Source organism: Trematomus bernacchii, unplaced genomic scaffold, assembly GCF_902827165.1.
Source record: "Trematomus bernacchii unplaced genomic scaffold, fTreBer1.1, whole genome shotgun sequence".
Classification (NCBI taxonomy): Eukaryota; Metazoa; Chordata; class Actinopteri; order Perciformes; family Nototheniidae; genus Trematomus; species Trematomus bernacchii.
The window spans coordinates 21640951-21664509 of NW_022987720.1; the positions used below are offsets into that span (position 1 = coordinate 21640951).

General features: G+C 41.4%; 2 protein-coding genes across 2 annotated transcripts; one reads left to right on the forward strand and one right to left on the reverse strand.

Annotated features, from left to right (window-relative positions):
* Positions 1-1315: 1315 nt before the first annotated feature.
* Positions 1316-4101, reverse strand: zgc:161969 (uncharacterized protein LOC569044 homolog). Its single transcript, XM_034144089.1, has 2 exons — positions 3752-4101; positions 1316-3454 (listed from the first exon to the last, which is right to left on the reverse strand). Exons 1-2 carry the CDS (start codon positions 3953-3955, stop codon positions 1739-1741), a joined length of 1920 nt encoding a protein of 639 aa, XP_033999980.1. The 5' UTR covers positions 3956-4101; the 3' UTR covers positions 1316-1738.
* Positions 4102-7086: 2985 nt separating this feature from the next.
* Positions 7087-21443, forward strand: LOC117493503 (voltage-dependent calcium channel gamma-4 subunit-like). The gene is made up of 4 exons (XM_034144090.1): positions 7087-7309; positions 16726-16809; positions 18867-19007; positions 19862-21443. Exons 1-4 carry the CDS (start codon positions 7087-7089, stop codon positions 20386-20388), a joined length of 975 nt encoding a protein of 324 aa, XP_033999981.1. The 3' UTR covers positions 20389-21443.
* The last annotated feature ends 2116 nt before the right edge of the window (positions 21444-23559 follow it).

Here is a 23559-nt window from a genome sequence, read left to right on the forward strand (position 1 = left end):
ATGTATAATTACTACTGTCAGAGCTCAGTGTGGCGTTTCTTTTACCGGGAAAGGTTGCTGGCGTCCTCTAATTGGCATTTGATTCCCGAATGAAAGCCTTTAGTATGGTGCTGTTAACATTGAAATGGTTGTCTAAAGATTTTGCCTGATTGATATATAAAGACAGAAACGTGTGCTAACCGAGTTGGAGGGATGAACAGTGTCATGGATTCTTTGTTGTTTTTCCAAGACAGGTTTTAGATTTTTTAAAACCTCCCTTTAAGACTTGGTTGTGTGCAAGAACAGTGAGACCTTAATGGAAACTTGACTTGAATATGGCGTCATACAAATATTTATTGATTTGGCCATGTTTCATAACAGTAATGCAGATATGACTGATATCCTGCAACCTTTCATATTGAGAAGCCTAGTATACACTAATGTTAAACGTGCTTGTGTACACAGACGAATACCTTTCTCAAGGTTGAAAAGAAGATCATTAAAAATTCTTGTCAAACAAAACCAGATTATTTTAAAAGTGACTTCAAGTTTGATTTAGTAGTCCAGCAGTTATTCACCCATGATTAAGCATAGATAATGCAAGGCAATTCATTTTTACCAGTTGACTGTATTTTACCTGTTGAGCCTTGTGCAAACCAACTGAGCATGTGTGTATCACATTGCATTTCTGCAGCAGCCTTTTAGCTTCATACAAACCTGCTTCCCTTATCTGCAACCTGTTGTTAAAGCTCTTTCTTCCCCTTATCAGCTGATGTGTTGTTGAATACAGTCCTTACACCCTGTCTCTCAAGCAGAACATACTTTTAGGAAGCAGTGAGGGCAGTTTAACTGTAGCCCACTGCTGGGGAGTTTTATATCTCTGCCTAAATCTCAGTGGCTTCTGCAGGCTAAGTCAAATAAATACAGATAACTGGAATATATAAACATATAGATTTCTACATGCACTGATGTTGAAAAGAAGAAAAAGCAAATCCCAAGGCGATTCATACTCTCTCCGGGCCGACAGCTTCAGAAGTGTCATGTTTTTGACAGCTCAGGTCCACACTGCCTGTGTGTAAATGTGTGTTTGTATGCTCTGACATCCTCCCACTGGTCTCCAGGCAGCTGTCTGACAAAACAAACGCTCTCAACTGACACCTGGACGCGTGGTAAGGAATACACTTGGGATTTCTGTAGTTTGTGTGCTCTGTGGCTTCTTTGAAACAGTATCTGCTGATGCACTTTTGGCTTAATGCAAATAAGGCAGCCGACCCCAACGTCGCTAATCCAATTACTTTTGTTTTCATAAAAAAAAGGCACGACAGACCAAAAAGGGCTCTTTCCTTGTCTTTTTATATATGATATAAAACAAACAGACAGGAGATGCATTCTCATTGAGCACCTGTAGAAAAAAACAAACCTAACTGAAAGAGGAACTCACTTGGGTTTAACCCTGTGGCTACTTCAAATCACAACAATAGCACAGCTAGAAAGATGCTTTTGTCACATTAGATCAGTCCTTGAATGTCATTGTCCGTGATTGTCAACAAATATATTTCATGAGGCCCTTCAGAGAGGGAGATATACACTATGACTATTAAAAAAAGATAAGAGTAATATTTAAAAACAAAAAAACATCCGGGCTTAATTGTCTGAAATGAGATATTACTAAGGGTTTATCAGTAATGACTTTGAGCACAAAATGGTTTTGATTTTGAATCAATTAAAAGGCTGAGCGAGAGAGTCCCCGGCAATGTTTTCACTCAGTGACCAAAGTACACACGTTACTGTTGTATCTCAGGAGCTGAATGCGTTCGAAGTAATCGTCGGTCAGAAAGTTTCTCTGTGAGGTGACCAGGTTGCCTTTCTGACTGAAGAGACGCTGGATGGGGGCCGTGGATGGCAGAGTTGTGTTGTATTTTAAGAAGAGCTGCTTCATTCTGGGGAAGTCCTGAAGGCACTCTAGGCTCTTCCCCGTTCCTTCCACATACTTGCGGATCTCCTCCATCACTCCCCGTTGCTGGATCTGAATGGCAGGCTTCACAGACCCGTAGCTGAAGAAGTCATCTTCAGTTTCAATGGTGTTTGATGAGCTTCGGCTGGTGTTTGGCTCAGTTATGGTGCCTGGATCCATCTGGGCTGCCTCTGTAGCCAGCACGGCGCACATCTCCTCTCTGTCGGAGGCAGCCATCCACAGCAAACGAAACTGAGGCGTCGTCGCTGTTGCAATCTTAGCTTCTGTGCTGGCGAACAGCTCCTGGAACCGCAAATCAATAGCCACCACGATGGCGTTGATGACCCCGCTTAAGTAAGTTGCAGAGTCTTTCTGCTCATTTAGCTTGTTCTTCAGACTGAGTACGGTCGGGATGACTAGACCCAGGTAACATTTCTGCTCCGCTTGGAAAAGTTCAAGTGCAAAAGCGAGCGGGTGGAACACCGTCACGTATTCTTTCAGGAAGGCCATCTCCTCTGGCTGCATGCGTGGGACCTCCAGGCGGGCGCACAACTCTGTCAGCTCCCGCTCAGAGAGGGAGACGATCTTCTGCACAGCACAGTACTCCACATTCCAGCGTATGACAGCCGGAACAACAAGCGCCATCTTTCCAATCTCCTCTGCTGAATCCATACCGACCTGGAGATGGTGGCATTTGTTCCAGACGGCATACACCTTGGCCATTGTGCTGTAATGTAGCTGGCACATGGGCCCCTGGGACACAGCCTGCCAGAAGTCCTCAGTGACTATCAGCTCCAGGGTGTGTGAGGCACAGCGCTGTACAGTGGGCAGAAACAGGAGCATGTCCTGCTCTGGCTCACCCTCCAGGACGGTGCTCACGTTCTCATAGAAACCGATGTCATCATCACTTTCCTTGCTGTCCACTGCAAACTCCCTGAACACGCTGATGAAGGGGCTGCCATTATCAGTGACCGTGGTCTGAACTTTACTTTCAATATTGTACGCCACGTGGATGTCATGTATGCGTCCAGCGATGGTGTCGTGCGTGATTCTGCCCTGCAGCCGTGCAAACCCCAGAGCCGCAGATTTCCTCTCCAGAGAATGTTTGTCGATCCAGTGGCAGGTCATCCCGAAGAAGCTCCTGCTGTTGGCTGTCCAGATGTCAGCCGTGGTGCACACATACTGGATGCTGCTGAGTTTCTCCATCAGCTCTTCCCGCATCCTGGAGAAACCCTGGTCCACCTTTGTGAACAAGGTCACTCTGTCCATGGACCTCAGCCCTTCAGTTAAGCCTGCAACCAGCTTCCTGAATCCAGGTTGCTCCAGCACGTAAAATGACTGGCAATCCTCCACAATGAAGTTGAATATCAGCTCATCGATTTTTGTTTGGGTCATGCATTTGGAGATTATTTCTGCTTTTAGTTTTTTGAGTTGGCAGTGCCTACTCTCCTCACCGTTGTACTCTTCTTTCTTCCTCCCCCTCTTGACATCAGGCTTGGCTTCACAGCCCAAGTGTGTTCTCTGCAAGACAAAACGCCAACATGTTAGTGGTGGGAGGCGTGTAATTGTTGCTTGTGAGTTTTATGTTCTGAGTTTTCATTTAACTTCATATGCAATGAAAAAACTAAAAATACCACTTGTAAAAGGGTTGTTTTTTCATCAAAGTTGAACACAAAGAGCCTCCAGCGCCTGGAGTATGTAATGTACATGTAGCTACAATGTAACGTTATTAATCACGAGGGTAGCTCTGCATTCATTGACTCTTTCAAACATTAACATAAAGGGGAACGGGAAGTCATCTGGCTCTGTGTAACTTACGTCTAAATGCTTCTTTAGGTTTGATGTGGAGGTTTTCGACGTGGATAGCAGATTTACCCTCGGCAGACATAGATTACACTGCACGATGATATTTTTTCCTTGATCTGCCTTGTACGTGAAATGGTGGCGATAACGCCAAGTATGCATGGCCGATTTGATCTCGACGCTGCTTTCATTGTGATCAACCTCCATCTCGGAAATCATCTCTGTTGTTACCGACGTCTTGAAATATAATAAAAGTAGCGTAATCCGATTTAGTAATCGTGATTACACGTAAAGTAACGATTGCGGTAGAGAAATCCTCCTGAAAAGGGGCAGGCCTTTGTTCACATGTTGGCTAGAAAAGCAACAAGGAGCAGACTCTGACGTCACGTACACTCCGGCACAGGCGCATTGACAGTCCGCCATATCCATTGCGAGAATGGGCACCGTATAGCAATGCGCATGCGCGTTATACACCGGGGCACCGTTACCGTGACGTCACTGCCCATTCCTTGTGATTTTCTTTCTCAGACTCATGTAATACATCTCTGGTAGTACTTTTATCACCGTTTCCTTTTTTCTCCAGTGCTGCTGCGAATTTGCGCCATCATCAGGGCTGCAGAAGTTAAAACGCCACTAGATGTTATATTAATTAATTCAATATATCAAAACAATCCTCTTATAGTTCATACATTATACAAATAAAGAAAGCATTGTATGACCGTCTGATCAACAAGCACAGTAAATAGCCATATTAGGATAATATTAGGATATTGATTAAGACTTTCATAATTACCAATACTTTTCATAAACTATCAAATATAAGTTTATAAAAGGTTTAAACCTGTTGGCTTCAAAAACTGTTGGCTGGTTTTATAGACTTTTATCAAGTGAAAAGCGCTCTAAATAAAAAATGTACTGAATTATTATTATAATCTCTCCTGCATTACACCTTCTCAAACTGATGATATTTAAATGTTTATTTACCCACTCAAAAAATGTATTTCTCTGATTTAAACTTTTCTTTGAATACAATGTGCAGATTTTTTAATTGTATTACCTGAAGGTGGATAGTTTCTCTTTGTTCATTTGAAATATAAGTTTAACATCTGAACATGTATTTTACTGTAGGGTCTCGTATATCTAATAACAAAACAGAAACAAATAATATTTGCTTTAAAAAATATATATTTTAACTGAGGGAGAAGGAGAAGATGACATTTATGGATCTTTAACTTAGTTGCGGAAGAAATAATAGATAACATATGTAAACAAGCAGTCCATTTGCATACGTTTTAAAATATGCCTGCAAGGGATTTTTAAGATTAAATGAAATTAGCATTCTTGTGGTGTTCACTCATTCACCTGACAGAATGGAATGCCCTCCTAAATTACTGCCTTTTTAGAAATACAATCAAGAGAGACAGATCCACTGAGGAATAGTTGGCTAGAAGTAGAAACAGCTTCACACAGACATTTTATACCTTCACTCCTGCTCAGACTACTTAGCCATGCACTGTTTTATTTTATTATCAGGGCATCCTCAGGTGGTTTGCTTTTTGAAAGCTGTTTTTCTACTGATGTTTCACATTCTAAATTGACAAGCACAAAAGCTTTTTTTCTAAAATGAACTGCATGGGGTGAATAAACCTGCCTGCTGGTTGTATTTCTGCTGAAACCAGACTGGCAGAACTATTCAGAGATGTTTTCTATCAAGCCAGAGGCAGCTTGCCAGTCTAAGCCATCAAATAATGTGTTTCCCGGGCTAGTTTGAAACCTTCCATCTGGCTCAGAGATGAAGCATGTCTTCATGGTTTTCACATGGGCATAATTGGCAATTTCTGCATGTTTAATAAACCATTTTGTGAGCTGCATGATCAAAGTAAGAATCAGGGGAAGGAAACGTTTGTGTAAGTATGGCTGAGCACTGGAAAATGTGTAAGTTATTCATTATTTTTCCTCAGAATGTTTTGCTACATTGATTTTATTCAGTAATGAGACACACGTTGCTAGTCAAGCCTTTTTTGGCTGTGCAACAAGTATCTATCTCAGAATCAGAATAACTTTTATTACCAAGGTTTACACACAAGGAATTTGTTTTGGTAAAAGTGGTGCACGAGACACAGAAAGAACGTAACCACAAATAAAAACAAATAAAAACAAATATAAAAGCTAAGACTATTGCAACAAATGAAAAATATAGAAAATATTTACACAAAATATAGTTATGTAGGAAACTGAGTGCAGTAAAATGTAATAAAATATGACAATACTATATTCAAAGTGGAGTGTTATGCTGATTTAAAAAAAGAGGTAGCATGGAGCAGAAATGTGCAGGATTTAAAATATTAAAAAGAACAAGATATTGTTTGCATGGTGTGATGTGCATTAATGTATTTAATTAAACTATCCCTCAATCCCTCAACCCCTCAACCCCTCAATCCATCCATCCATCCATCCATCTTCTATCCGTAGATTTACTTTGGATATGCTCTGCTGTAAAGATCTTGGGAAATCCTTAGTACCTCTGTGATTTACAGTGTCATAACATGCACGCAAGCATCTAATTGCTTTTCTAATGCTCTGTTCCATGGGGGATTGTTGTTTGGCGTTAGTGCACCACAGAGAAGCACCCTTGTGTCAAAGTCTGTCATTATTTCAATCCCCAACCCCCATCATCCTTGTGACAGCTGACTCAGAATTAGGTAATATGCATAGCTTCTGAATTCAGTGGAGAGTATCCAAATGTCTCAGCTGAGAGAGTACATATTTATTCCCCAAATATTCCACATGTTTTAAATTCATTAGTGATCCAATTGTACATTTTAATGTCTCAGATGTTTTCTTTCTTTGTTCAACAGCACCTTCATTGGTTAGATTTGGCAAGGGTGGGGTCTTACTTTGGAGCCATTGACGTATCCTCTTTGGCAATGGCTTTTAACAGAGGCGTAGTCAGTGTAGGAACAGAGCAAAGTGTTTTTTTGAGGCGAAGATAAAGGGGATAAACGGAATACTGAAGTGGTGAAGAGGTTTGAAGGGTTCTGCATTTGTACACGATGTTGCAGTCGTGTTTCCAGGCGCGCTTAAAACCTGTGTGGAGCCTCCGGAGTGGGCACAACTGGTGTCATCTCACTTTCACCGCTGCAACCAGTATGTTTTGAGCATCAAGTGAGCGTTTCAGATAATATTCCTGCTCCTTTTCCCTTCTTTGTCTGGGCTATAGTTTATTTTTAAGCAGAGGAGCAGATAGTGGACGCACCTAAACCTAAAAGTATGACCAAAGCTTCCGCGCCCTGACGCGCTCCTCTGAGCGCATGTTGGACCGGTGAGCGTATGGACTAGTATGAAGCGCCATGGCTTGGTGTGACCGCGGGGTTCAAACGCTGCTGGCCAGCTTCGGGGCTTTCGCTGCCTTCAGCCTGATGACCATCGCAATCGGCACGGACTACTGGCTCTATTCGCGGGCGTACATCTGCAACAGCACCAATGCCTCATCAGAAGAGAGTCAGTCGCAGCCCAGAACCAAAAAGGGCGATCTCACCCACTCCGGGCTGTGGAGAATCTGCTGTATTGAAGGTAAGCCTGTTCCAGGGCTACTCTCATTGAGGTTCATAGGCGTTAACACGTGGAGGGCTCTAGGTGGTGGTTTGCTTGGTTCCCTGTTCTTTTATCACAACAAATAAGGAGGAATATTTGGTTCCTCAGTGCGCACAAAAGGACGAACTCTCTTTACGCACGCCAACATGTCTTAATTGGAAGATGTAGAGTCAAAAAGCAAAGATCATACAGGTGGAACAACTTTCAGAGGATATAGATCACAGACACGTGATGATTTAAACACAGCTAAAGTAGCAGATTAACAAGAAAACAGCGGCTGGTGTCCCGCAAAGCGCTCATCTCAGGCTGCCTGCTAACTGTTACATCGCATTGTTGTAACATATGCCCACACAATAAACAAGGCTGTGTTAAAGTCTGTAACAGTATGCGATGCCAAGCCGGCGCGCCTGCGAGCCCATTCACATTCAAGCCGGAAATGTGTGCGCTGTTATTACTTTCATTCATGTCTTCATTGTATCCAATGCTGTTGCTTGGCAACATCCCTGAAATTGCTATGGAAACATGCCCAGTGATATCAAAATAGATTACTCTGGGTTCACGTCATGTCCAAGCAAATTAGAAAGAAAAACAAATTGTTTTTGTGAGGTCCAATTTCATGTTGTTGAATCCTTTTACGCGTTTGATATTGGGAAAGGAGGTGAGCTGACGGTGACGTTTTACTTCAGAGGCAGACAGGCGCTCATTCATGGAGCTCCTTCCGGACAACCCTTTGACTTCTCGCTTCAGATATCAAAGAGTGATTTGATGTGACTGTATTTTCTCATATCTCGACAGAGATATTAATAGAAAAATATGTAGTGGTTTAATTAAAGCAAACAAAGTAAACTCACATCTTTTCAGAATGTGTCTAGAGACAGTTTGGAAGTACAACCAAAATAAGATGTAAGTAAATAATTGAACAATACAGTTGCAAACATGGTGTTCCTTGTGTGTGCATGCCACTAATGTAATTTAATTTGAAACTCTATACAAATACATCATGTCGTTTAGAAAACGGCCAGACATTCAATTCAGCTATTACAAGATACAGAGGCATGTTTATAGGAGGTGTCCATACAGATGCAGCTGATATGAGATAGCATTATTGTCATATCTGGAACATTACATCAGTTACTAAACAGAAAGACATTTGATCATTTTCTTTTGACTGTCTAATTGATTGATGACAAAACATTTATACATTACAATAAGTTATTATGTTTTCTTTCTTTGCCCAAAAAAACCAGCGGAATCTTTTTCCACTTTATACTATGAGACAAACATACTGCGCAGAAACTAGATACTTCTATACAATAAAACGTGCTTATATTTGATGTCAGATCAGGAGCCTCTCAATAGGTGGATTGGATTGAGCTCACTATATTTTCAAGACATAATGTCATCAGGGCCCAGGGAGCTGTCATCAATGATTAAACTGTTGCAGGAAGATGGACGCTTCAGAGACGTGAAGCAATTCCCTGATGTGTTATAACTCTTTACAGTTTACTAAGAGTCCTGCTTCGGAGTGCACCTTTCTGTGATGTGGACAGACTCACAGCGTGCAAAACATCCTCTGAGACCTCAAGAAATGAACAATAAATGTGAAACGCCAGCCAACAATTATGTTTTACATAATTTCCCATCAGCTTTGAAGTAAATATTGAAGGTGGATTAATAACTGTGGAGACTAAATTACTGTTGATGAGGTTGGGGCTCTGAGACTTTGAGTGCATCATTTGCACAAACAAAGGTTGGCCCATAATATGATTCTCTCTAATAGTTTCACCTCTGTGCCACTGCTTGAAAACTACAAGAAGCTGCTGGACGCTGGCTCTGTTGTCATGGAGACACCTAATTATAGAGGAGAAGACTAGGAAGGAAGACTTACCCCCCCTCGACACGCACACACACATACACACACAGACACTCCCACATAATGACAAACACAGCTACTGGGGGGAAACATCTCAACATTTGGCTGAACAGCTTTCAGCGACATCAAACTGCTGTAACACAATGCAATGTGTTAGTGCTTCCAGTCGCCCTGCTCTAGGAGTCACCTCTTCTCCAGCAAGCCAGCGTGAGGCTCCTTTACAGTGGGGTCAGCACAACCCCCACTTATGCAATTTACAACAGCTGTTTTGCTTTCCCCCCTGCACTTCTTGTTGTTCCTTATGAATTCCTTAAGGTCAGGGAGGCACTGAATGCTCCTAATTGCATCAGAATCAGTAAAGCATCAGAGGCTGTTACTTATGTGTGACTCAAATACATGAAACTTTGAGAAGGAGAAATAATCCAATTAGCAGGTATACTTTTACATTAAACATCCCAGCTCGCAGTGGTTTAGTGTGAGTGTCGAGGCATGGGGGGCATTGGAAGTGTTTGAGAGAAAGGTTTTGTTTAGGAGGGGTTTAGGGGGGGGGGGGGTCACTTTGTCATTCCCACCATGCACACCATAAAGTGTGACAACTGAGAAGCAATGCGGGGTCACTCATTAGCCATCAGGCCCCCACTTTCACCTCAGCGACTCCCCCTCTCCTCTCCCTCTTCTAATCTCTTTACAGGTTCAACTCCTCCATTCTCATAATTATTTTATGAGATTCATTCTACTTTTTTAATGAACCCTGTCACCCTGTTCTTACCCACGAACTTGCCTCCTTTAATTTAGTATGCATTCATTTATTTTTCTTCTTCTTTTAAATAAAGTATATTTCTATCACCTATGCAAGCCATGTTTGCCGATAACCTTCACAGAATTTTTTTGGAAAATAGCTTATTGATATTCTTAAAGGGGACCTATCATGCAAAATGCACTTTTTTATGTCTTTTACACATAAATATGTGTCCCCGGTGTGTCGGGGAACTCACGCAGCGTCAGAAAATAAAACCCTCTCTTTTTTCCTCCGTACCCAAATCTCTAAAAACGGGGCTACAACGGAGCTGATCCAGATTTGGGTCCGATATGACGTAATATCGGAAATGTAGGCTGGCTTTACACCCACGGCCCTATCAGAAACGTTGCTATCAGAAACAATGCCCGACTGTTTTGGACGTAATATGGTTGGTGCATGTTTACATTAGCATCGCTAACACTCAGAGCTAACCTGTACTGCACAGCATGTGTGTGAAGAAGCAGGAAATAAAAAGGAACTCACCTTGTGGTATAACCGGCAGGAGAGAAAGCCTTTGAGCTCCATACGGTTTCAGAAATAATCCTTGATAATCCATGATATGGTTTCATCACCGCAGTATCTGCCGGTAGAATCTCCCGCATGAGCTCAGCCCCCTCTTTTTTTTTTTATCAATCTTTTTTTTTTTTAAAGCTTTATACCCCAAATCAGCACTTTTGAAACAGGAAGTGAAATGGAGGGATATGAGGCATGTCTAGAATTGGTGATCTGTTTGGTATTTTGAGCAAAACACTTCATAGACATGTTTTATATATTTTTATATATCTGAGACCTATGCTATTGCCTAAAAATAGCATGATACGTGCACTTTAAGACACTACTTTAATGTCCGTTTGGTAAATTTAAAGCTATCACCAACAGCCAGTTTGCTTAGTTTAGCATAAAGATTTGAAAAAAGATCAACCACTATTCTTACTTTGCCCAATGGTAAGAAGAATCTATAGATGAATAGGTGAATAGGTGAATAGGTGAATAGGTGAATAGGTGAATACCCACACTTACAATGGTCATGGTCACTGTCATTTTTATGCAAGTTATTAGTGGGCTTAACAGGTGCTGATGAACAGATAACCTGAGGACAGAGCCAGGCTAGTGTTCAATCTAGAGTTTAATCTAACTCTCTAAAAAAAGCGAATGTGTGTTTCCCAAATGTCAAACTTTTAATGTTATCATAGACTGTACAAAAGTGGAAGTAGTCACCTTGATATAACTCATTTGGTGTTGGACTACTGTTTTGAAATCTCGGGTTTAGCAGATGGACCGCTGCTATGTTGGTTTTTGGCCCTCGCTAACTTGGTGCTTAAGAACCAGAAGTAGGGTGCATCAAAGTACAAGATGTTAAAAAAACAAACATTTTTAGGCAACTGAGAAACACACTGTGAAAGTGTTACAGTTGAGACGAAACATGGAGAGCATCCAGACAATAAATAATCAGGGTCATCAAAGTAGCCATGCCCTAAAGTATACTCTGCTTTATAATTTTACTTATGGGAGCACAATTTAGAAATTGAACAAGGAAGTTTTAAAGAAATATTTCAACTAAATGTTTACTTAAAGGTAGGGTAGGTAAGTTTGAGAAACCGGCTCGAGATACACTTTTTGTTATATTCCATGGAATGCTCTTAACATCCCGATAGCAATGAATATCTTAAGTGCTTTGACAAAAAATCCATAAAAAAATGTCATCTGTGGAAGCCGTAATACTGTAAAAAGTACGACCAATCATTTTAGCCGGCCCGGCTAAAATAACTGGATGGCCTACCTGCCTGTCAGCCTTCCATCTGTGCACAAACTTATCTCGTGCCCTCATTGGTCATGTGCGCGTTCGTGTGTGTTGGAGGAGGGGCTCTATAAGGAAGTGGCAGATTTTCTCCGGTTGTGTATTTTCAAATTCTAGCGATCTCGAGCCGGTTTCTCAAACTTACCTACCCTACCTTTAAACATACTTAAATTCCCAAACTTTCTTCATATATTTAATGCTTTTAACCTTTTTCTACCTCTGAGGCCATTGTCTTCAAACCAATATAAGGATTCATTAAATATCTTGTGAAAATAAAAGGACCAGGATAAAAAAAGTAATTTCAATCTCTTTTATGAAAATATTCTATGTTCATGTATGCAACAGGGATTTTTTGCAAAGTAGTTTCATGACTCTAGAATGAGACTGGAAATAAGAAATAAGATTCTATTTATGAACATCACATACTATTCTCAAATTACATTGTCCTTATTGTTTTGAGCCACATGGGAAATATACAACATGTACAAGACAACCTATGGTCTGCAGTGCTACAGATCTGTTTTACTGATCCACGCTCAGACATAACAACTTAAGCATTCTACTGATAATTCATTATATATGTACATTTGAATAAGTAAGTGACAAGGCAAACCGTTTTCAAAACAGACTACATACACTACACCCAAGCAGATCTGCGTTTGAAGAAATTCCTGCATGGTGAGAATTTAATTAACTAACTGTCAGTCATGTCAACACCGAATAGCTTATTTTGTCATTTATTTTCTTTCATCCTCACTTGGGCTTCGAAAGAAATTGGAGGGGTTTGTTTGATTTCACAGTGGCTTTATACTTGGTATTGGCATTCCCTGCCTCCAAAGTAATAAATGCATGTGAAGTCTCCGTGAGTTGTGCGTGCATGTCTGCATTTGATATGAAGCCCCAGACAGCGACAGTGCTCTACCTGTTTACAGCTTCATAACCACCTGCTGTAAACTAAATAAAGCATCAAAGAGAAAAACAAAGCAGAATATGGTTACATCGCTGCTACTCCTTTTGCTGTAGATCTGTCATAAGTAGTGTTACAGAAAGTGTATCACCCACTGGAGGATACCCAGTTATAGTGAACTGCAATATGAAAGTCACTTCTGATTGGCTTATTCGTCAATCTATTTGCAGAGCCATTAAGGTGTGAAGGCTAAGAAGTGAGGGCATGTGTCTCGTGGAGCTCGTTGTCATGATATACTGCACTCACACCGGAGTCTGCTGTTGGTCTCGATGAGACAATGCTATTGGTGTATTCCACCGAGGCTGCTCCCTTATTGGCTCTGCAGTCCTAATTCAAAGTAATGAGGATATGCATCATCCTGTTGCCAGTGGCACTACAGCTGCTACCAACCCACAGTGTGTATGTGTATGTGTGTGTGTGTGTCTGTCTGTCTGTGTGTATGTCTGTGTGTGTACACATGTTTTAGCTGGCAGTCATACTGTTAAGTGACAAAGGGGTTTACCAGGGAAGTGCCTTCTCCTACTTGGTAATGTTCAAAATATAATGAAGACGTCAAAAAGTATCCTCGGAGATAGTTTATGTAAATGAGCTTAGGCTACCAGCGGTTGCCATGGTGAAGAGGATGTGATGCTCAGCATGTAGCTTTGCAACTCAAGCCCAAGAAACCCATTATTTCCCATTAATGTTGTGATTGTGTCAGATGAATTCTAAATTGTTCACAGCCCAAAGAAAGAAAAACACACACAAGGCAGGCTCCTTTTCCACTTTCACAGATTATACATTGCACAACTGTCCTCTGACCCCTATTGCACAACATTTTAAAACACATTTAGCCCTATATTGCTCTATCTACCTTTCAGGATTTCCCTGCTCTCCTCCTCTGACTGAGTCCCACTTTATTGGCCTTCTATCTTTTCCTTCATCCCCATCATTCCCTTGCCCCCTATGCTTTCGTTGTTTCATTTCCTTCCACCTTCTTCCCTCGTTGAATCTCCGCGCCCTCCCTCCTCCTTCCCTCCCAGCTATTCAGTATTCAGACTTCAATTTCACACACACACACACACACACACACACACGCACACACACACACACACACACACACACACACACACACACACACACACACACACACACACACACACACACACACACACACACACAGCTGGGGTCTGGAGTCAGAGCAGTAAAAGGGAACATCAACGTAATAGAAGTGTTCTGTGTTCATGGCGAACTGTATGTTTTTGTGTGCATGTCTAAAATATGCTACAAGCTCGTGTTGCTGCAGCTGATTTAGTGTTTACACAGACATTAGCAGGACAGCAAAGGTGTCAGTATTTTTGTTATCTTCACAGTTCTTGATCCAACCACAGGAGCCAGATGTGTTTTTTTCACAAGTCTCAAAGTCTCACACCGTTGCTTAAAATAATCCACAGCCATTTTGTCCATCAGTGATTAGACACAGAAGCTCTTGCTCCATTTCCACTGACTGATTTGAAGCTAATTAATTTGATGTCCCTTATAAGGCAATAGACCTAGTTAATGGAAGCAAGCGTGCCCTTAAAAGCTGTGTCACAGACGATGATGGCTGTTGACCCTTTGACACCTGGGAAATGGAGTTGACAGGTGTCTGTCTGTCTCGGACACAATTAGTTACGGAAAAGGTTGACATATATCATGGTTGGTCATCAGCTCTAATGTCTGCTGCCTGTTAGCCCATTCGAGAGGAAAATAGGACTTTGTATTTCTTCTGATATGGGACAAGAAATGCATTGCTTACAGAAAAAGGCAAAGCTAAGGATTGACTCTTTCCTAAGCTCCTCACAACTGCCACCAAAAAGTGATTGTACAATAATTTAGCATTTAAAGAAATGTATTGGTGTGACCTTTGTCTCCCACAAAATTAAGATCACATACTCCCTTATTGCATTCTTAATCCGACCAATATTACGTTTGCAGTTTTAAACACATGGTAAATGTTTTTAAATGAAAAAAACAAAACAATAATCACACAGGACACAAACAGCAGTCTCCTCTTCCACAAATTACGATGAGCAACGTATTTGTAAAACATACAAAAATGAATGTAATCAGAAAAGAGACAATATCTTTTGACAATGCAGTATCGTTTTTTAGAAACTTACATTTTAGGAGAATAGGCTGAACTTATAGGTCCTTGTGACAAAGGTTTTATTTTAATGAGGTACCTGTACTGTAAGTCCTCAAGGAGAGGCCATTTTAAACTCAGCTAACATTAGCTTAATTAGAAGGCTAGGTACAGCCGTGTAATGTGAAGCCTGATTCTGCCCACCTAAATGTGAAACCAAAGTCTTATTTCAAGAGGAAAATGCCACCATGGTAAAACGCATTATGTGCTGTGGGAACCCAATGCTTGACAGACGTAGCAACAGTAACTAAGGCTGGCGTGTCACCTGTTTATCTCAGGGATGCAGACAAACGCAAAGATACGCACATGATGCACACAAAAAAACGTACATATGCTCATGAAAGAATATGCAAATGTGATCACAGCCCAGCCCCTCTTTGATACTGTGGGTGTCGCTTGCAGAAATAACTAAAGTGATTATTCACAGCCCAAATGATGAGAGAGCCAAAGAGCTCCCAGCATTACCTCCACTACACAGCGTGCATCCATTAACCCCACCCCCACCCCTTTTTTCTCTGGGTAAGGTGTTGTTTATTACCCTGCACAATTACGGATACAGTTCCCCCCCCCCGCTCTCTTAGTATCCCACCCGCCACTCCATCTCCCTTTCTAACCCACCTCTGCATTAAAAGCTTCGTGCACACGGTCCTTTGTTGTTTAAATTGGCTTCCTGTCCCCACCACACTCACCCATTTACCTGAGCTGGATTTGGACACGCTCCACTAGCCATGAAGTCCCTCAGGGCAACACATTTTTTATCTCACAGTCTAGCGTCTGCACTGATCCCAGACACACACAAACATAAGCCCTCCTCTCATTTGCTTTCTTTCTGAAATATGAGTGCATTGAGCTGTGATCTTTAGTAAAGCACTTTTAAAAAGTTTAGGCCGAAGGTCAAGTCTCATTGATGGTTGGAATGTAAAACCATTCAGGGTAATGGGTTAATCCTAGAGAGCTATATGAATGGATCCAGAGTATGCCATCCGACAAAAGCTATGAAGGAGTCTATACAGTAAATAACTGAAATAACATCCTGGTGCTCCTGTATTATTTCTCAAGAAACAGCTCTTTAGAGGTCCTTCGAGAAATGACTTCCTACTCCTTTTTCTCTTATCAGACGACAAAATCACATGAGCATTTTACTCCATTGGACACAGTTTTACACACTTACACACTATGGCTCTGACTCCAGCACCCGCACATCCTTTATAAGCGAAGACCTACTGGAGTTTGATGGATTTGCATCAAAATCTACCCCAAAAAACAAATAAATCCAGTTTACCTTGAACTTTTCTCCTATTGTTTTTCCTAAATGTTGATTAAAGGGGCCCTATTATGCTCATTTCCATATTTTTTTTTCCAGAATCAGAATCAGAATACCTTTATTCGTTCCACAGAGGGGACATTTACATTTGTTACAGCAGAAAAGAGCCAAAGACAGCTTAATGTTTAACAAATAAGTATGAATAAAAAAAAAAGAATTACACAATTTACAAAATAACCAGTCAGTAACAGTTCTGGAGATGTAGCAGCCATATTGCACAATTATTCACGGCATATATATATTGCACATATTGCACATGGTTGGTATTTAACAACTCTTCGACGGTGACATTAAAGTATGTCCAAAAAGGTATTTTTCTCATACTGCCTGTGCTGCACCTATTTTCTCCCTCTGTCTGAGACCAGAGCCCAGACTGCTCTGATTGGTTAGCTGGTCGGCTCTGTTATGATGCTGTCATATCAACTTGTGGACTATAATTAATATGGAACATTTTTCTCTTTGTCCTGCAGGCATCAATCAAGGCAGCTGTTTCAGAATCAACCATTTTCCGGACGACAACGACTATGACACAGACAGCTCTGAATACCTGCTGCGTGAGTGCTCCCTTCCACTCTTTGTCTGGCCCTCGTCTTTCTTTATTTGTAAGGACATGCAGGAAGTCCACTGACCTTCATCCTCTTATTTTCTATCTCTGCGAGCAGCCTCCAAACAGACAATAAGCTTTTATTGAGAGAAATGCTGAAAGTGGCAGAGAAAGTGAGCAGATAAAATGTGTCAGCATTCAGAAAGACAGGATAAGATTTCAAGCATTTCTGTATCAAACTAACAACCCATGTTATTTGTCTACATTCTTTGCATCGATTTAAAAGCAATAATAAAGACTTTTAAAGGTGGGGTAGGTAATTTCGGAGAAACCAGCTCGAGTGCGCTAGAATTTGAAAATACACAACCGGAGAAAATCTGCCACTTCCTTATAGAGCCCCTCCTCCAACACACACGAACGCGCACATGACCAATGAGGGCACGAGATAAGTTTGTGCACAGATGGAAGGCTGACAGGCAGGTAGGCCATCCAGTTATTTTAGCCGGGCCGGCTAAAATGATTGGTCGTACTTTTTACAGTACTACAGCTTCCACAGATGACATTTTTTTATGGATTTTTTGTCTTAAGATATTCATTGCTATCGGGATGTTAAGAGCATTCCATGGAATATAACAAAAAGTGTATCTCGAGCCGGTTTCTCAAACTGACCTACCTCACCTTTAAGTAAACTTTCAAAAAGTAATGTTGGGTCCCTCAATTGCTTGGTTTCCAATAGAGCTCACATTTAGAATATAGCTCTATCTGCAGTGCAATAATGTTTTCATTGACGATGCTGCAGGATCAGATTTGTCCTTGCTTTCCCTTTTTTCTCTTATGTTACATAAATCCTATTGTGAGTATTAACTTGTTAACCCTGAATCTGAACATCATTGGCAAAAAAATAGTTATAACCTTTCTGCTTCTTTAAAAAAAAAATGGAGGTTTTTTTTGTTCTGTGAAAGCTGTTTATAAATGATTATGTCAAGGCTTATACATATTTCTGCTAATTCTTGACTTAACATTGGATTATTCAATCAGCAAAAGACCTTCATTTAGTGCACATCCAATTCTGCATCTGCCTTATATGTGAAGAAGCACACATACATCTTATTAGACTGTCCTAATGAGGGCTTATTAAAATACTTTTCAGTGAATAAGCTCACCCAACCTTGGAAACTTGTAAAATGGCACAGTGACTCATTCCTGGGGGAGGTGAGGGTCAGTGGGAGAGCTCATATACCTCCTGCAGCCGATTGTCAAAACTTTGTCATAACAAGGTCACAGAGTAAAAGTAATAAAGAAGTTCTCAGAAATAGATGGTAGAAGAGATGGTGGTGGGTCTGAGAAAAATCAGGTCCCCACAAAGTCAAAATGAATGGGTGTGAATGGAGGGATTGATTGTGAAAGCACTTTGAGGGGTCTTAAAGACTAGAGAAGCGCTGTATGTCCTCCTTATAACCATTTAAAATAATTTAAAGGTCCCCTATCATACTGTTTTTCCTATTATACTGTTTTTCCTATTATACTGTTTTTCCTCAACATATTATAGGTCTCAGATATATACAAAACATGTCTCTGAAGTGTTTGGCTCCAAATACCAAACAGATCATGCATTGCAGCATCCCATAATCCCCTCTGTTTCAGCCCTGTTTCAAAAGTGCTGATTCTCTGTCTGTTACTTTAGATGAAAATAAGGAGCCACTCCCCACGCCCCTCTGAGAGATATTTGGTTAAAAAGAACACAATGGTGCTCTAGGAGGAGATTCAGGTGATAAGGTGGGGGGGGGGGGGGGGGGGTTACCTATTGGCTAATGGTTACACAAGCCAAAAAATCGTAATGCGATCATAAAGTGGCCAAAATCTGATCAGCTCATTTTCAGTTTTTATATAAATGGATCAGGACAAAAAGTGAGTTAATCTTTTTTCCTGAAACTTTCAGAATCTCTTTCCACAGAGGGGACACATGTTTATGAAAAGACATGAACAAGTGGATTTTGCACAATAGGTGACCTTTTATCACTTATCCATTATGAACCATGTCGTGTCCTTTCTCCTCTGCCTCTGTAGGTATAGTTCGTGCCTCCAGTGTGTTCCCCATCATCAGCACCATCCTGCTGATGTTCGGCGGGCTGTGTGTCGGGGCGGGTCGAGTTTACAACAAGACAAACAACGTCTTCCTCAGTGCAGGAATTCTCTTTGTAGCTGCAGGTGAGCTGCAGGATTACAGAGAGCAGCAATCACCTATAGGCTGGGGTTTTTATAATGGGCTAAGGCAGCTTGGTGTGGCCCCTCTGATAACCTATTGTGCTTCATCAAGGGTGCAATCATACAGAACTGTATTCCCTCTGGAAGAAGGTCAGGGTCATGGACCCGACACACAAGTGATGAGGACACATGTTATTAGGGGTTACTGTAGTGATGAGAGTCACTCAGTAATCACTGACTTACACAGTGGGAGTTCCTGGGATCCATTATTAATAGAGTCATGGCCCATATACAGTAGCTTTTTGTCATTGATGTGTGTCTTTATGGTTGTTAGGCCTCTATCCTATGGTTCTGTTTTCCCTGATGTTGGTGTATCTGTCTTTCTGGTAATGTTGTGTATCTATGTGTTAATTTCTGCCCTTGTTATTCTTTGTCTGTGATTTGTCCCTTTTTGTCGTTTTGCAAGTCTTAGTCGTTATGCATCTCTGTGGTTTTGTGTCTCCTTGATGTGGTCATGTTGTGACTCTATGTAGTTGTTTTGTGTAGCAGTTTATAATTGTTTGGGTCTTTTTATAGGTACTATTTGCCTGGTAGCATTTAGTACATTTTCCTGACTTTTTATTTCATATCTCTTGGTGAAAAAATGCTCTTTTTTGTGTCCTTGTAGACTTTTTGTATCTCTGTGGTCATTATATATTTCTTTGTGGTCTTTTTAAATTCTCTCTTCCTGTTTAGAACGTGTCTTTGAATATTATGAAGGTTAAGGCTGACAGGTCCTGTATAGGCCTTTCAATATATCCATCCATGACCTTCCCTTTCCCTGATTCTCTTCCTTGTCTCTGTTTCTTTTTTATCAGGTCTGAGCAACATAATAGGCATAATTGTCTACATCTCCAGCAATGCGGGAGACCCCAGTGATAAACGCGACGATGACAAGAAGTACACTTACTCTTACGGCTGGTCGTTCTACTTTGGCGCCTTGTCCTTCATCGTTGCCGAAACTGTGGCAGTCCTCGCCATCAACATCTACATTGAGAGGAACAAGGAAGTTCGCTGGAAGGCGCGGCGCGAGTTCATCCGTTCGCTCTCTTCCTCTTCCCCGTACTCAAGGATACCCAGCTTCCGTTATCGCCGGCGGACATCACACGCCAGCTCTCATTCGACGGAGGCCTCGAGGGAGAACTCTCCTGGGGTCGGTCTGAAGGGGAGGCCATCTTCCAGTGGGCCCCTGGACGAGCTGTCCATGTACGCGCTGGCGAGGGACAGTGCGACGGACAACACGTACAGCCCAGAACACGAGTCTGGTGCTGAGTTCCTCCAGGTCCATAACTGTTTTACCACTGATTTAAAGGACGGGGTGAATCACAGGACCACACCGGTGTGAGGGACATGTTGCTGCTGAGTTGGAGGGTCAACTAGAAGTGGATGAACAGGAACTGATGAAAATTCAGTGGGTCTGTTGGAGCCTGAGTGCTTGTGATAGCCTGCCATCTAAGAGGCACAGTTATACAAAAAAAGAGAAGGGATTACAGTCAGACAGACGGAAAATGAGCAAATTAACAGAACATGAGAACCATTTATCTGCTTGAAGGGAATCATCAAAGCAGAATAGAGTTACAGAGTGTATGCTGTAGCTGGATTGAAATTGACGCTATCTGTCAACTGAAATGCTTTAATGAGAAGCGTGAGGATGAAAACCTTTGATTGTGTAATAGTTACTAAACATTGAAGGTGTGATGTGTTGATGTGAGCCGATCAGCAGTATGCTACCTGTAAATTATTCAACAAGGTGCTAAAAGGAAATGTACTCTTCAACTTGAAAGTATTCCATTTGTGTGTGCAGTTAAAATGTGGACCCCTATTTGTATTGTGTCCTCATAACCAGTTTGGTTTGGCCTTGTACTCTAATTTGATGAAAGAGACAACAGGGACTCTGTGTCTTTTAGCAATGTCATTTATAAGAATGACTGGCCTTTTAAACAAACATAAATTATCATAATGTTTTTGGCTTTTTTTCAAGAGTGTGTGGTTGGGGGGCCAGTGTTTTCACAAATGATTGACTTGCTGAGTTGTAATGTACTAAATGTTCAGTATTTTTAACAGATTGTACAAGCTGACCATCCAGTCTATATGAAAGGTTTTGTCTCACTTGCCGTCCTAGCCTCATATTTATTATTCTTTGACATTTTCCAGTCAAACGAAATGCCGGTGGAGCACCTCTATTCAATCGCTTGTTTTTTATCCACTTCCACATCAGTCAGCTATTCTTCCATCAGCCCCCCGATGGACGTGACATTGTGTATGCGCCTGTCACAAGAGAAGAGCAGCTGATAAAAAAGAGGGTTACCAGAACTGTGAAAACGGCACACAGGTCAGGACTTCCTTTGGCTCTGAATGAAAACACCCATAGTGTTGAATGGATTGGATCCAGACCGAGAATCTTTATCACAACGCCTATGGGTCCATCTGCCCCCCCCCCCCCCCCCCCTCCCATGTTGAGTAGAGGACTCAGACAGAAGCAGTGGGAGCTGTCTGCATCTGTGTCCCTGAAGGATGTGTGTGTGTGTGTGTGTGTGTGTGTGTGTGTGTGTGTGTGTGTGTGTGTGTGTGTGTGTGTGTGTGTGTGTGTGTGTGTGTGTGTGTGTGTGTGTGTGTGTGTGTGTGTGTGTGTGTGTGTGTGTGTGTGTGTGTGTGTGTGTGTGTGTGTGTGTGTGTATTGTCACCCTGAACATCCATCACTGCTCTTTCTTTTAGTTCTCTCAGGAAATATTGTGTTGTCGTGGCAGGGATGAACACTTTTGAGGTCCTCTCCCTTCTTGGTGGCAAGGCTGGGAAACGAACCAATGAAAAAGATCAACCTGGTGAAAATGATTTGGGAAAAAAATGCCATTACAGTTTTTTTTTGTAAATGCTGTGAGTGTTTGCTTGAGCTTGCTCCAAGAACCAGCTGGGGAGTTTTTTTTTCATTCTTAGGGCTAACCAGTTGGTTCTGGTTTGGCAAGCGAGCTCACTCAACCACAACATCGTATTTGATTGTATTTCGTGTAGTTTGATATCCCATTAGAGGTACCACTACCAGGCTAAACTTATAAAACAAAGCCATCATCAGTATGATCCATTGTAGAGTGTAGATCTTACACTTTAATATCAGTTTGGGTATAAAATCCAAATGTGTTTGTTTGTAATGTAAAGCTGCAATGTTGTATATAAAAGTACAATAAAAAAAAACATTGAATGTGCAACAGAGGTTTCAATCATTATTTTATTCAATGTCTCTGTCACTTAACACAAAGTATAGCTGAGGTTGATTAAAGGTGGGGTAGGTAAGTTTGAGAAACCGGCTCGAGATACACTTTTTGTTATATTCCATGGAACGCTCTTAACATCCCGATAGCAATGAATATCTTAAGTCCTTTGACAAAAAATCCATAAAAAAATGTCATCTGTGGAAGCCGTAGTACTGTAAAAAGTACGACCAATCATTTTAGCCGGCCCGGCTAAAATAACTGGATGGCCTACCTGCCTGTCAGCCTTCCATCTGTGCACAAACTTATCTCGTGCCCTCATTGGTCATGTGCGCGTTCGTGTGTGTTGGAGGAGGAGCTCTGTAAGGAAGTGGCAGATTTTCTCCGGCTGTGTATTTTCAAATTCTAGCGATCTCGAGCTGGTTTCTCCAAAATTACCTACCCCACCTTTAAGTAAAGCAATTTCATAGCAATCCATCCAATAAATAAGTAAATACATATTTCAGTCAGCAAGTGGTGGATCAACCAACCAGCAAACTGACATTGCTACAGAGGCATGCTGCTTAAATGGCTCAAATCCCCAACAATCGGTCATGTAATGTTATTTACCAACCCTCTATGTATACAAGAATACAGGTAGAGAGTACAGATGTGTTGGGAATTTCTCAAAATGTATGCCAAATGATTACAGCCATAAGCCTTCCCTCGGTGGAGCTTGATTTCAGCTGAAGACCTTTGATTGTAGACCTTTCTTCATATCTCTGAGTCCTGAACGTCTTTTCAGACTGAATCACTGTCATCTGAGAATGAGTTATTAGCTCCTTCAGCCTCAGAGTCGCCGCATTGTTTAGCAATGAAGATCGCATAACGCTGAAGGCAGCACCCTTTGATAAAAAATGTGTGTCTGTCGCTCAAAGAGCTGCCACCTGAAAATATGAAGCCAACAATCAGCCAGCAGATTCAATCCGTGAGCAGACTGCACCTTTGGTGTATACACATATTGAATAAAAGTGAGCACAAAAGACAGAGAAAAAGGACTATTCAGCCCAGGCTCAATCCTTTTCACTTCTCAAGGCTGTTGCTGTGTTCATAGTTTAAAAGCCCTGCGTCATGTACCTGTTTATATCAAGGACCACCAGTTTCTCTAGGTAAGAGTGCCTTATAACAAAACATGACATTGCCTTGCATGATATGTGTAATTATGCTGTTGAAATATTAATTAGGTAAAAGAGAAGCTGTATGTCTAGCTGGGGAAATAATGACAGTGATATCTGATGTTGCAGTACAACAGCTTCATAATCACCTTGTAA

Excerpts from the sequence above, each read along its gene's own strand:
- LOC117493503 (XM_034144090.1), top strand. The coding sequence starts at position 7,087 with ATGGCTTGGTGTGACCGCGGGGTTCAAACGCTGCTGGCCAGCTTCGGG. Across the intron at positions 16,810-18,866 it reads CAGCTCTGAATACCTGCTGC|GTATAGTTCGTGCCTCCAGT; the intron begins GTGAGTGCTCCC and ends CTGCCTCTGTAG. Across the intron at positions 19,008-19,861 it reads AATTCTCTTTGTAGCTGCAG|GTCTGAGCAACATAATAGGC; the intron begins GTGAGCTGCAGG and ends CTTTTTTATCAG.
- zgc:161969 (XM_034144089.1), bottom strand. The coding sequence starts at position 3,955 with ATGATTTCCGAGATGGAGGTTGATCACAATGAAAGCAGCGTCGAGATC. Across the intron at positions 3,455-3,751 it reads ACCTAAAGAAGCATTTAGAC|AGAACACACTTGGGCTGTGA; the intron begins GTAAGTTACACA and ends TTTGTCTTGCAG.